This window comes from Cynara cardunculus (assembly GCF_001531365.2).
Source record: "Cynara cardunculus var. scolymus isolate 2C chromosome LG 17, CcrdV1, whole genome shotgun sequence".
In the NCBI taxonomy this organism is placed as follows: Eukaryota; Viridiplantae; Streptophyta; class Magnoliopsida; order Asterales; family Asteraceae; genus Cynara; species Cynara cardunculus.
This window is the reverse complement of record NC_037544.1, coordinates 7,841,695-7,855,047: the sequence shown is the minus strand read 5'-3', so window position 1 is coordinate 7,855,047 and position 13,353 is coordinate 7,841,695. Positions and strand designations below refer to the sequence as shown.

General features: G+C 38.1%; 2 protein-coding genes across 2 annotated transcripts; one reads left to right on the top strand and one right to left on the bottom strand.

Annotated features, from left to right (window-relative positions):
* Positions 1–342: 342 nt before the first annotated feature.
* On the top strand, positions 343–2,615 carry LOC112501144 (pentatricopeptide repeat-containing protein At2g35030, mitochondrial-like). Its single transcript, XM_025104814.1, is given in 2 exon segments — positions 343–2,543; positions 2,546–2,615. Coding segments are annotated over 2 exon segments (2,223 nt in total). The 5' UTR covers positions 343–364; the 3' UTR covers positions 2,590–2,615.
* Positions 2,616–3,184: 569 nt separating this feature from the next.
* LOC112500322 (protein RETICULATA-RELATED 1, chloroplastic) lies at positions 3,185–12,078 on the bottom strand. Its single transcript, XM_025103776.1, has 8 exons — positions 11,595–12,078; positions 10,400–10,564; positions 10,193–10,285; positions 10,008–10,123; positions 4,632–4,730; positions 4,240–4,545; positions 3,854–4,018; positions 3,185–3,767 (listed from the first exon to the last, which is right to left on the bottom strand). The coding sequence occupies exons 1-8, from the start codon at positions 11,961–11,963 to the stop codon at positions 3,485–3,487; spliced, it is 1,596 nt and encodes a 531-aa protein (XP_024959544.1). The 5' UTR covers positions 11,964–12,078; the 3' UTR covers positions 3,185–3,484.
* Positions 12,079–13,353: the final 1,275 nt, after the last annotated feature.

The window sequence follows — 13,353 nt, the reverse complement described above, 5'->3', positions numbered from 1 at the left end:
CCCACGAAACTACCAAAAACCTTAACCGGTCCCGGTTTTCGGTCCCATAACCGGTCCTTACCGGTCCCGGTCCCGGGCCGGTCCTTTGTCGGTCCCGGTCCCGGTCCTCCGGCGGTCCCGGTCCCGGTCCTCCGGCGGTCCCGGGCCGGGCCGGGCCCATTTGGCCATCTCTACTTAAGGGTGCCATTAACCTCTTCCTAAACACTATTACAAAGAGATCGAAAAAAAAATGGTAAAAATGGGATAGGGATGGTTAGGAAATAGTCAAAATGTTGCTTACATCATAAGTGATTGCTAAAATACATACTGGTCTTCAACATCTGACATGATGTTTCAGGGGATTTGAGTCTGGATTTGGGAAATCATGAAAACGAGGCTTCGATCTGTTATGGAAAATGGGAGCCTTCTCTTTCAGCAAAATAGCAAGATAACCCAGTTTGGTAAATCGGGTAGGGTCGAAGAAGCATGTAAATTATTCAACCAAATGACTCACCGGAACACTGTCACATTCAACTCCATGATCTCTGCCTACGCCAAAAATACAAGGATCAACGATGCATTGAACCTGTTTGATAAAATGCCTCACCGCAATCTGGTTTCTTGGAACACCATGATTGCGGGTTGTTTGCACAATGACAGAGTCGACAAGGCACGTCAGCTGTTTGATCAAATGCCTCAAAGAGACATATACACATGGACTCTGATGATTACTTGCTATACACGGAATGGGGAGCTTGAAAAGGCTAGAGATTTGTTCCGTTTGATGCCTGATAAGACAAACCCGGCTTGTTGGAATGCTCTCATTTCAGGTTATGTAAATCATAGAAGGCTTAAGGAAGCTAGGCAGATGTTCGACGAAATGCCTGTGAAAGATTTAGTTTCTTGGAATTCGATGCTTGGAGGTTATACCCAGAGTGGGGAGATGGGTTTAGGTTTAAAGTTCTTCAACGAATTTCCGGTTAAAGATGTGGTTTCTTGGAACTTAATGATAGCTGGGTTTGTTGAGGTTTGTGATTTCGATTCTGCTTGGCGTTTCTTTGAGCGAATACCAAATCCGAATGTCGTTTCTTGGGTCACGATCTTATCTGGGTTTGGTAGAAATGGTCAGATTATGGAAGCTAGGAGATTGTTCGATCAGATGCCCGTTAAGAATGTGGTATCTTGGAATGCAATGTTAGCAGCTTATGTCCAGAACTCTCAAATCGAAGAAGCTTTGAGCTTATTCAATGAAATGCCAGAAAAGAATGCAATTTCATGGACTACCATGATCAATGGATATGTTCGTGCTGGTAAGCTAGAAGAAGCATGCCGATTACTCGATCAAATGCCATTCAAGAACGTCGGTGCTCAAACAGCAATGATCTCAGGATTCACTCAAAACCAAAGGATCACTGAGGCTCGTGAAATCTTTAATCATATAAGCAATCGAGACACTGTTTGTTGGAACACGATGATTGCAGGGTACGCCCAGAACGGACTTATGGATGAAGCACTCGATCTTTTTCAACAGATGGTGAGAAAAGATGTAGTTTCATGGAATACGATGATCGCTGGTTATGCTCAAATCGATAAAATGGATCAAGCACTGGTTTTGTTCAACGAAACAAAACATAAGAACATAGTTTCTTGGAATTCGCTGATTTCGGGCTTTGCCCATAATGGATTGTACTTCGATGCATTCAATTATTTCGTTTCCATGATACAAAAGGGTAATAAACCCGATGAATCTACATACGCTTCCGTTTTAAGCTCGTGTGCAAATCTAGCAGCTTTTCAACTGGGAACACAAGTTCATGATTTAGTTTTAAAGGCGGGTTATGAGCATGATATCTTTGTTACTAATTCTTTGATAACTATGTATGCAAGATGTGGTTGGATGCTGAGTGCGAAACGGGTCTTCGATCATATGCCACGCACCGACGTAGTCTCATGGAATTCTTTGATTGATGGGTACGCTCTGAATGGATTGGGCAAAGAGGCGGTGAGGGTCATGGATGATATGGAGGTTGCAGGAGTGATCCCGGATGAGGTCACATACATCGGGGTTTTATCTGCGTGTAGTCATGCTGGCTTGATCAATGAAGGGCTCAAGCTTTTTGAATCGATGAGTAGAAAGTACTCGATCGAGGTGTTGCCGGAGCATGTCGGTTGTATGGTTGACTTGCTTGGAAGGGCGGGGCGGCTAGAAATGGCGATTCAGATGGTGAAGGAGATGAAAACAGATGATAATGTGGGAATATGGGGTGCTTTGCTCGATGCTTGTCGTGTGCGTAAGGATCTTAAGATGGCTAAATTTGCTGCAGAGAAGCTTTCGGAGATCGAACCGGAAGAGGGTTCGAATTATGTGGTGCTATCGAATATGAACGCGGAGGCGGGGCGATGGGAGGTGGTGGAGTCAGTGCGGGATTCTTTGAAAGAGCGACCATCGGTGAAGCAACCGGGGTGTAGCTGGATTGAGGTTCAAAACCGAGTTCACGTTTTCGTATCTGGTGATAGATTGCAGAGCGAAAACGGAAACTTTTGTGGTAACTTGAGGACATTAATGCTCACCTTAGCAACGCAGGTGAAACCCTTGTCGCAGTAACATGAGACCTTCCACCACGGAGACCACCGATTTCGTACGTCCATGGAGGTGGTGGTAACCACCACCGCTAGCGGCAGCAATCACATGGACTGCCACAAGCTGCACGTGACAAACACCATAATGTGACGGTTATCATGTGATTATCATGAGTAATGATAGCTGCGATTGCTGGCACAGATGATGATCCGGAGCTTTGGCTCTGAAAAGATAATAGGACAAATTGATATCGAATTATAGTGTCTTTTAACACTCTCTACGTGTGGAATTGAGATTATCCTCGAACAAATTTCGTGGTCAAAATATTGCTCAACTTAGATTCTTATCGGAGTTATTTACTGTGATTTCTCACCGGACCCTCTTTCTCCCAACAAAAATCATTCCTTTAATAACCATAAAAGTGGTGTCTGATTGGTTTGAGCTTAACTCCAAAGGTCAAAAGTACCAGGAAGTCCAGATTCAAATCCAAGGAGGAATAAAAATACTCTTGTGGCCATGGAGGTTCAAATGCGGTGACTCCGGGCTATCTGCAAAGCAGGTGGTCTCCCTGGGATTAGTCAGCTCGCATAGCGAGATGGATATCCAGGTTAATCAAAAAAAAAATCATTCAATCAAACATCCATTTCGAAATCGATCAGTAATAACCATATATGCATATGCAGGTCTACATATCTGATTAAGAATCTCTCCTACTAGAAATCAACAATCCTTATTTGTTCAAAACACACTTCAGTTTCAGTTCCTGAAATCTCTCAAAGTAAAGAGGTGCAAAAATTCCAGAGTTTGTTCACCGGCAGATTCTAATAGCAGCAGCTTCCATTCGGTTACCGTCATAAAGCTTCCATTTGCCCCCGGTATCCCATCAGGCTACAAAATTGGACAGGTTTTGTTATCACCATGAACTCAAGTTGTCACCTTTTTTCTCACGATTCTCTTTCTGCGAGCCTTGGGTGGCGGCGCTCCTCCCTCGCTGGTGGTTCGACTTTGATCCTGCTTAAACCCAAGCAGGCCGAGCCCTGAAGTTACAGCGTTCTTGGAAATGAACCATTTCGAAGAAGTGTTGGTGTCGGTTTCAGATGGTCGATTGTAAGCCTGTTTCAGCAACTCATCGGAGTGGGCTAATGGATCCACCTCCACCCCTAGCCATGCTAGCCTTGATGTCTCTCCTAATTGTGCATTCATGATTCTGTATGCATGTATATATACAGATCAACAATTTAACGGACCATCTTTAAACAAGCTAAAAAACACTGATTTTTTTAATGTCCATACCTCAAGGCCGTGCTGAAAAACAATCCGACTCCGATAACGTCAAATTGGGTGACCATAGCTCTATCAAATCCGCTTAGAAGCTGATAACGCAGGTTGGCATAGATGCCAAGAAACGCGCCATAGCCAAGAGCATTATTACTCACGGATGGAATCGTCACAGACAATCTGACGAAGCAATTTTAACAAAACGGGTCAGAAAGTGCCTCGCTAAAAACACGGTGAGAAAATTTACAATTCTACCCTTAATCATGGGGTAAAGAAATTCATTACTCCCTCTATTATAACGGGTGAAGTTGTCATTTAATAAATTAAAATGTGTAATAATTCTAAAATTTTGTACCTTTTTCATCATAATGCACAAAAATAACATGAAATCTATTTCGTACCTTCCCTCCTTTTTGCGGGCAACAAGGTTCGATAGAGCACCTTGTGCCGCTCCGGCTGTTAAACCAACCATACACAACTCAGCGGCCTTGTAAAAGAAGGAGTGTATTCTCTTTTGCATGTCAAATTCTCTTAGCGGGTAGCTTTTCTCAAAAACGTTGTTGGGAAGTTTTTGCAACGTATTTTGCAAATCAAAGCGGAATGTATTTCCATATGAACGGCAAGGAGCAAGAGACCAAACAACAATAGCATTGCATGCCGTTACAGTAAGCACATTAACAAGAGCAAGATCCCATTCCTTCTTTATCCTGACATAAACCATATAGCAAATCGATCAAATTATGTCTTGGTGGCTTTATGCTTTGATGATCTCAGCACGGTGTGAAAATGGTACCTCTCTTTGCGATTTTTGACCTCCCACAAAACCGAGGAACCAATTGTCGCTGCCTGTTCTAAGAGGAAACGATATAAAAATGCAGGATCTGCGATCATCCTGTTTAAAAGAATGTGAAATAGGAAAGAATCAGATGACTACTACTATCCACTGAAATTTCATTGGTGATAAAGAGTGACCCTGGTGCACAGGGCTTCATGGTTTTGTAAGGTTTGGAAAGGGGAATCATTATACACGATCTTTTATTGAATATTTTAATAAAATTTGTTTTTTATAAAAAACCAATACGAATCAAGTTAGAACAGAATCACATGTTGGAGAATTATGGTCTTTTTCTGGGCGTTTTTGTACACTTTTTGCATAAAAAAATGATACCGTAATGACGTATCCACTCCACAAGAAATAGAGTTGCACAAGGATGGGTCTGGGATGGTCTGAAAAAAGTCCAGTTTGGTCAAAATCTGGCTAACAAGGTCGGAAAAAAGCTCGGACCGCTTCAGATCTAGCAAGACAGACATAATTCAGACCATGCCAGACCGCCTGTCAGAATTCAGTATTCATCTTGCTAGACCTGGAGCGGTCCGTGCTTTTTTTGAACCGTGTTAGCTAGATTTCAACTAACCCAAACCTTTTTCACACTGGCCCGGACCAATCAGTATGCAACTCTAATCCTTGTTGACTGGATAAGCCATCACAGTATCATCCTTTTTATGCAAAAACTATACAAAAATGTCAAAAGAAGAGCTTAACTTTCCAACATATGATTTTGTTTTAACTTCATTCGTATTGGATTTTTTATACAAACCAAATGTAGTTAAAATACTTAGAAAATAAAATTTTGGAAGAACATGTTGGTTATAAAAGTTGGACAATGGTTTGAAAGAAAGTAAAGAGGTAAAATAAATGGTAGATCTAAATCATAAATAAAATGAACTAACTACGCATGTATGAGATACGATATATAAAGTAGAGTGGCAATAAAACAGGAATAATTTCGCTGCATTTCACCGCCAATTAGCAGAAAATCCCTATACAATTTATGCTTCAATTTGGTATATGATAAATGAAATAATAACACAAGACTACATAATACACGAATAGAATTAAGAACGAAAATGTGTCCATAGCTTACCTTTATTTTTCGTTGCTAAGGGGCAATTTAGACATTTGATCAATATCCAAACATGTTTATTAAACTATCCGCCAAATCAAATCACAAATGTTGCAATTTTTTGGGACGAAGGGAGAACAAGGCAGTCAAACCAGATTGAAAACACCAAAAGGCAAACCTTGGAGCTCCATAGCATGAATTGCATCCTTTCACATACTCGTGTCTAATGCCACTCCTTTGGTATATTTTAGTCAAAAATCTAACTCTTTTCACTACATACCTCCATGATCACTCGATACAAACTTCAAGTTGAAGTGCATTCAGGGTGCTTTTGGTAGCCAACCAAGACTGGACTGGACCAGAGAGAGTGAGGTAAGCAGGTGAAAGAATTGTGCAAGGTTTTAGGATTTTAATTTGACATGGGTAGTTTAGTAATTTAACAACCTTGTCACATCTCTCTGATTCTTGTTCCACCTATTTTGGTGGTTTGTCTAACTCAGTCATGTCGCACCAAAATGTGAGACAACAAGTTTTTGTTCAGTTCTGTCATATACCCTGCATACCAAACGCACTCCTAGACCTTCTGTATATCTTTATTTCTAATTTCATCTATCATTTTAGCACCACAAATTCACCTGACCTCAACAGTTGCATTTCCACCATATTAATACTCATCTACTTCACATGTCTTTTGGTAACGAACACTCAACCCCATAAAAACTAAACAGATTTTTTGCTGTCTTATAGAACTCGCCTTTGAGATGATTAAACTTGAAGACTCCCACAGCTTCATCATTTTCATTCATACCACACCCTAATCATATAACTCACATCCTTGTTGATCCTCTCTATCCTCTACAACACTGATCCCAAATAAAGGTATCATTTCCACCCACTTTAGAGCATCCATAATGGAGCTTTTTTTAGACTTTTTGGAATTTGCCACATCAGATTGTGAAAGAACACCAGACGAATAACACTTTTTGCTTGTAAATGCACAAGCTCTCAATAAGCTTGTGGGTCTCACTTTTTTTCTTATTTTGCTTGTACACCTAAGCTCATGGGTCCCACTTCTTGAGAAAATAGATTTAATGAGAAAGCTTACCCCATTGTGGATGCTTTTATGTCCAGAAATGTTCATCACATCTCCTGCTTCCTCATCAAGGCAGATAGTTCCATTCCAACTTAAATTCAAACCATTGGTTTTTGTGGTAACATTGATGATAAGCATACACTAACTTGTATTGTCTTTTATGTCCCTCATGTGTTCATCTGTAACTAAACCAAAAAAGGGTTTTGAAAGTTGACCCTGGGTGTGACCCTATTCAGTCATACATGACTCATGAAGTTTCTCATCTTTTCATCCACCCCACTTATCATATGACTAACATCCTTAGTACTATTTCCATGCTTGTGCAACATTCATCCCAAAGAACAAAATTTTCATGTAACCAAGAACTTAGTTTCTGTTGTTGATCTTTGTGACAAAAGGAAACAGATTTGCTGATACCTTAGTATTAATCTCTGACAAACACACAATAACTGCTCCTATAATTCCATCATACAGCTCATAAGCTTTGACCAAGTCATTCATATCAGTGCCGGATCTAGGATATGTTTCAAGTCGAATCATAATCTTAATGAAAAATAGCAAAAGAACAAAATACTAACTATAAAATGGCAAATAATACATAACTCCATTTGCAAATTTATCATTACTTAATATATTTTCCACTCAGTCACGAAATCCCACTCACCGGCCTAACGATGACCAACCTCCAAAACCAAATGTGGCCCGCCATAAAACATATTAGTAATTCAGATATAGGATTAGTATCTGATAAGCTAACACCAAGATCGGATTTTCCCCTACAATTCTGCACACAGACTGATTGAATGCATAAAATGTTCCACCGGAAAATGATCATGTTTTAGGGAAGGAAGGAACCCAGGCAAAGAAGAAATCAAATGCTCTCTACAAATCTTCTTGTTATGACTCATCAATCTGGTAAATTTGTTTTCTGAAAGAACGGTTCAAGAAAAAAAAAATCCCTGAAAGAAATTATTCTTGTTTGAATAACTGAAATCATCTACAGCTTGTACACTCCTTGCCTTCCACTCTCAACCTTTGAATAATCTCAGTTGAATGAATTAAGGCAAACGACAGAAAGGATGTTCAAAATTCCCTGGTAACTAATCCATTAAGAAACATTTGTCTAAACTACTCTGCTTCTGTAAGGGAGCATATGATATAGGAAACAGGGCAACTATGGAGTTTCATCTTTATAAGTAGATTACCCATTCTCTGGTCTATGTAACTTTAAACGAAAGCCACATAATGACATTTTGGCATTTCACTATTTGTTGTGAGGTTGTCACTGGTAGACCGACCGGCCATACAAATTGGGAAGTCCAAAGAGCAGTTATAGATCTTGGGTAGAATTCCATTGACTCAAGACCTCTGTAGACAGGAGCCTACTCCGCTTTCGGTCAAGGCCGGAAGTAATTTTCTTTAAAAGAGAGTAAAACACCCGCAACCCCATTAGCTAATCCAAAATCAACTACTCGATTGACAAACATGGCTTTCCAGTCGGCTTGTTAGAAAGAGAACTAAGAGAATGAGTTGTAATAGAGTTATGAAGCTAATTGGACATTTGAGCTATATGGTATCCTAAACATATACGTATTAGATATCTACTCCATTTGTCCAAAGTCCAAACAAAAGCTCGCTTTGTAAGTTTTCTTTGTAGAGAAATATGATCCTCGTTAAAGTTTTACCAAGACAACCTTGATGTTCCTAATTACCCTTTCATTTTCAAATACCGGACAAATAGTAAAGGTTCCTTCTTTGACAAAGGGAGTAACACAAAAACAAAATACATATTGTCAAAAGTTTGCACAAATTTATCGTCTATTAGAGACAAATTAAGCAAATGATACTTTATTCACAAAAAGTTATTTGTGAATATCAAATGTTTTTTGTGAATATCAAATGTGTTTCAATTTTATGCTTAGAAGTTAGAAATATGAATATTCTAGGAGACAAAGAAATATATAGATTGGATTCATTCTGGGGTTTGCAAAGGCCATAGAATAATAAAAAATAAAAAGAAATAGACAGAGCTAGATTGGTAGCAAACAAGAAGGATTTTGTAAAGGAAGAGAACAATGGAAACAAAAAAGAAAACAGATACAATTACTGGGGTGTGTCAAGAGCTTTAGAAAAGAAAAAGAGAAACCTGCTGGACTTGAATCCAAACGGTACGAATAACTAATGATGCATTTATGAACTGGGCTGGGGCAATATTTGCAAATTATATCACATACAACACACATGTCCACAGCTGGTTCCAACAGTTCTGATTGTTTCTTTTGTTCTTGTAGGTCAAGAATCATATACGCTTCCTACATATATCTGGCATCCTTTTTGTCTTATGAATACATTTAATAATTTATCATCCCATGCTACAGGTCACATTCCATGGAGACCCCAAACCTCAGAAGTAATAATATCATGCCCCAAACGGGTTTACTTATTCACATGTTTTTTAGGCCTTGTTTGGCTACAATTTATTTTCTGTGTTTGCGTTTATGTTTCTAAGAAGGTAAAAATTGGACAGCAAAAGGTGTTTGGCAAACGTTTACATTTCCAGAGAACCAAAATCTGTTACAAATTTTTGTAAATAATAATTATAAATAGTAAACTTGATTTTGATGTTTGAAAATTGGTTGAAAGAAGAAACACGTATAGGCTGTTTGACTTTATTGCAGCTGAGCTTCCATACCAAACAAGATACAAACTTGTATTTGTGATTTTAAATTTTCTTTTGAAAATAAGAAACAGTCTTGTGAAATGTGTTCTGATATCATTGTCAAACAGAAATCACAAGTTTGTTCACATTAAAAAATGTAAACAAAAAAAGTAAAAGTTATCAATTGTGGCCTTAGTGACTCCATTCGCCTCAAAATGCTTATTCTACATAAAGGATTACTATTAAATGTCATCAAGTTTTCCCACATTAAACTTGATATCTCCATTGGACAACCTACCAAAATAGCCCCGTGATCAATAACTTCATCATCTGTGACCAAAAGCTTTTGGTTCTCAACTTTTATGCAAAGTGGTGCATCTATGTTAACATAAACTCTACAAGATAGAATAATAAAGAAATATACCAATTCCGAGACAAAAGTCATAAAACAGAATATGATGAAATCAACACATGGAAAACCCCCCTTCATAGGGGAATTTTTCTTAGAATTACCTGCCAATGAATCCCCTAGACAACGCTTGAGGAAGCGTACGCGAAATGAACCTCGCAGTTGTTGGCCTTCCATTTATTGCGATATATTTTACCAACTGAGCCGAGCTGACCAAACCCTAATAACCGTAACACATTAGAAATACGAATCCATCTGCCATCACTATTTACTACAAAAAAACACTTACCATTTCATATGCTTGCCGAAGTCCAGATGGCAAATCCATCATTGTCTTTTGCCATTCATTTAATACAGCCTCAAGAAATTTCCGATCAAATAACTGGCAGAATGTACAGAACATTATTGCCCACGAAATGTGGAAATTATGATATGTAATCATGTAAGCTAAAGCCAAAAAAAGAAGAAATCAACGGTTAACTATTTGCTTCACAACCTCCGGTAGAATAATCCGCCTCCTAAAGAGTCCACCATCATCCCCCTCATCGCCATCATCAAAGTCATCAAAGTAATCATCATCATCGCCATCGTCATCACCGCCATCACCCCCACCAAAATTAATGCTCTTCCCAATATTGCCTCCACCTCCTCCAATAGCAAGCTGTAGAAAAAGCAAAGCTATCACTTTTCGCCCATGTTTCATGAAGCATATTATAAATGAGAAACATGTTCAATTGTGCACATAGCTCAACGAAATTGTGACTAATAGTCAAATATTATAAAGTACCATCAAAGAGAAATATCGCATTTATTTTGGGGCATCATAAAAGAAAAGAACATTGTTAAAAGATATTTAAACTCCCCATCAAAGAGAAATCATTTGACTAATAGCACTTATTACTTGAGAAGAAGTTAGAGGAAAGAATATAAGCAAATATTGGAATTAGAACTAGAAAAACAGAGTGGCGCTAGCTTTAAGCATGTGGCCAACAAACAAACTTTGCTATTTGATCCAAGACCACAGGGACCTCCAATAGCCCTTGAAACAAACCAAGCGAGCCCAGTATATCCCACTCGGAGGTGGGGTCTGAGGGGTAAGATGTAATCAAACATGATCTCTACCCAAAAGAGTAGAGCGACTCATTCCATGAAGCCTTCCAAAGAAAAATCCAGGCCTCAAACAACTTCCCAAATAACCTATAGGATACTAAAAGCCATATACAATACTTTGCAACTATCACATATTTCTCCAACACTATTTTACCCAAAATCAAATTAGGAGAAGCACCGAAGCCTCTACAAAGGTAAAGATTAAAAATTATATCTGTATCGAAGATAGATTGTTAAGCCTGACATATGATCCCAATATTGGGTCAAGACTACATAATGCCAACCATGAAGCATCACTATTTATGATGTTTCTTTCTTGATGATAAATAATCTCAAAGACCCAATGACACTAACACGAGGAGTCCCTTCAAACTTGATCTATAAACACTCAAAATCACTCCTTATGGCAGAAAAATGGCACACACGGCTGTGATTCAAAGATAACTACTACGTGCTTATATACCCCAATAGGGTTCAAACTAGCTCTTCATTGGTTCCAATAAAAGAAATGATAATATCCAATTCACCAAAACTTCCTAAAGATCAGAAAGTAAAGAAGGAATTCGAATAGCAACACAAACCTCAGGGCTAGACTTGGTCTGTTTCTGAGTCGTATCAAGCTTCGATTTCTCTAAAGTCACCGCACCAAAAGCACCGTATTGTCCTCCCTTCATAACCGGCCCATGGGACGGTGCCGAAGCCGAAGACGAAGACGGCGGGCACTCCGACGGAGATATCCTGAAACAACGTTCAAGTCCCGCCATAGCCTCGCCATCAACAATAGCCGAAGAATTCCTGACCACCAAACCCTTCCGGCACAACGGAAGAACCCGGTAACTGGAGGCCGGCAACAGAGGATTTGACGGAGCTGATGATAAGGTTTTGGTGGTAGGTACAAGATGGGTGTTTATTGGCATAATTTGCGCAGTCTGGAACACGGCGTGCGTCATTTTTCGTTTGAAATCTTTGAGGGTTTTGGATAAAGAAACAAGACGATGTGCTTCACACTGACATATGACCAAAAAAGGGGCTTTTACCCTTTTTCTCTCTGGGGTTTTCTGGGTCGAGAGAGTCGAGAGAAGGAGTTGCGAATTGGTGCAGGGTGGTTTTGATAAGAAGGGATGATGGCTGGCCGTCGATACGACAAGCTACATACCGAGTTCACCCGGTAAATTTTCTTGAACTGAATCAGTGAGTAAAGCAAATATTTGACTCGGCTAACAAACGTTATTATTATTTTTCACACGTTTTAATCATGATAACACTAATTTTGATCAAGTGTCAATTTATGTCTAGTGATGATTAAACATTCAAAACATTTATTAAATTATATTTTTAAAAGGGTTATTTTATATATATATATATATATATATATATATATATATATATATTACCTTATAAACCAAATTTATCAAAAAATTTAAAAATAATTTTTAATGCACAAAGTATTAAAAAAAACTCATAATGCATTAAGTTCTACTATTTTATGTATTAAGTCTTAAAATCTCTTAATCTACAATTAAAATAAATATAGTACAAATTACTAATACACATTATTGTCTTTTCTTTTTATGTTTCTAAGATACTTTTGACATCTTTCACTCATGTTTTCACCATCTCATATTTCTATGTCTTCTTCTCATCCCCAATGTGAGATTCAAACTAATATTCACCATAAATTATTAAAAGTTATCTCATTCAATTACTCTAGAACTTTCGGTCTCGCTCTCGATCTCTTGATTCTTTGCTCTTAGTGTAAATCGAACGCATTTGTGGAGTCGTTTAAATATATTGGATTTTAAATATATTGCCTTTTAAACTGTCATACAATTTTTTTCATCGATAAACTGTAATTGGAATCATAACTTTTATTTATTCAAATTGTATTAATATTTAAAGACCAAGTGTAACATATATCATCATTAAATCTTCTCTAATAAAACCAATGAATCGTTAAAAATCACGGCTCCCGCCGCATTGCACTGGTACACAACTAGTATATACACACATATATTAAAGTCAGGGAAATTTATATACTATAAATGTCAAAAGTAAGTTTTGATCATGATATATATCAAGATTAAATTAATAGGTAGATATGAACTTAGCAAACAGGGTTGGGTTTCGATAAAAACTGAAGTTATGGTGAGAAAGATAAGAATTGATCTACACTATTGGATCAATCTTAATTGAAAAGCAACACTAATTAGATGTACCAAATCAATTCTCGTATCAAACGTAATTCATTAGTATAAAGTGAGATTAAAAGTGATCAAGGGTTTTTATCCCTTCTTATATTTATTACATTAACTCATATTCTCACATGATCATTTATCTTAG

What these genes read in the sequence shown, in the direction of transcription:
- LOC112500322 (XM_025103776.1), bottom strand. Translation starts at nt 11,963, where the DNA reads ATGACGCACGCCGTGTTCCAGACTGCGCAAATTATGCCAATAAACACC. An exon ending in GGCGGATTATTCTACCGGAG is followed by an intron (nt 10,286 to 10,399) that starts GTTGTGAAGCAA and finishes ACATTCTGCCAG; the next exon opens with TTATTTGATCGGAAATTTCT. An exon ending in TTCGGCAAGCATATGAAATG is followed by an intron (nt 10,124 to 10,192) that starts GTAAGTGTTTTT and finishes TACGGTTATTAG; the next exon opens with GGTTTGGTCAGCTCGGCTCA.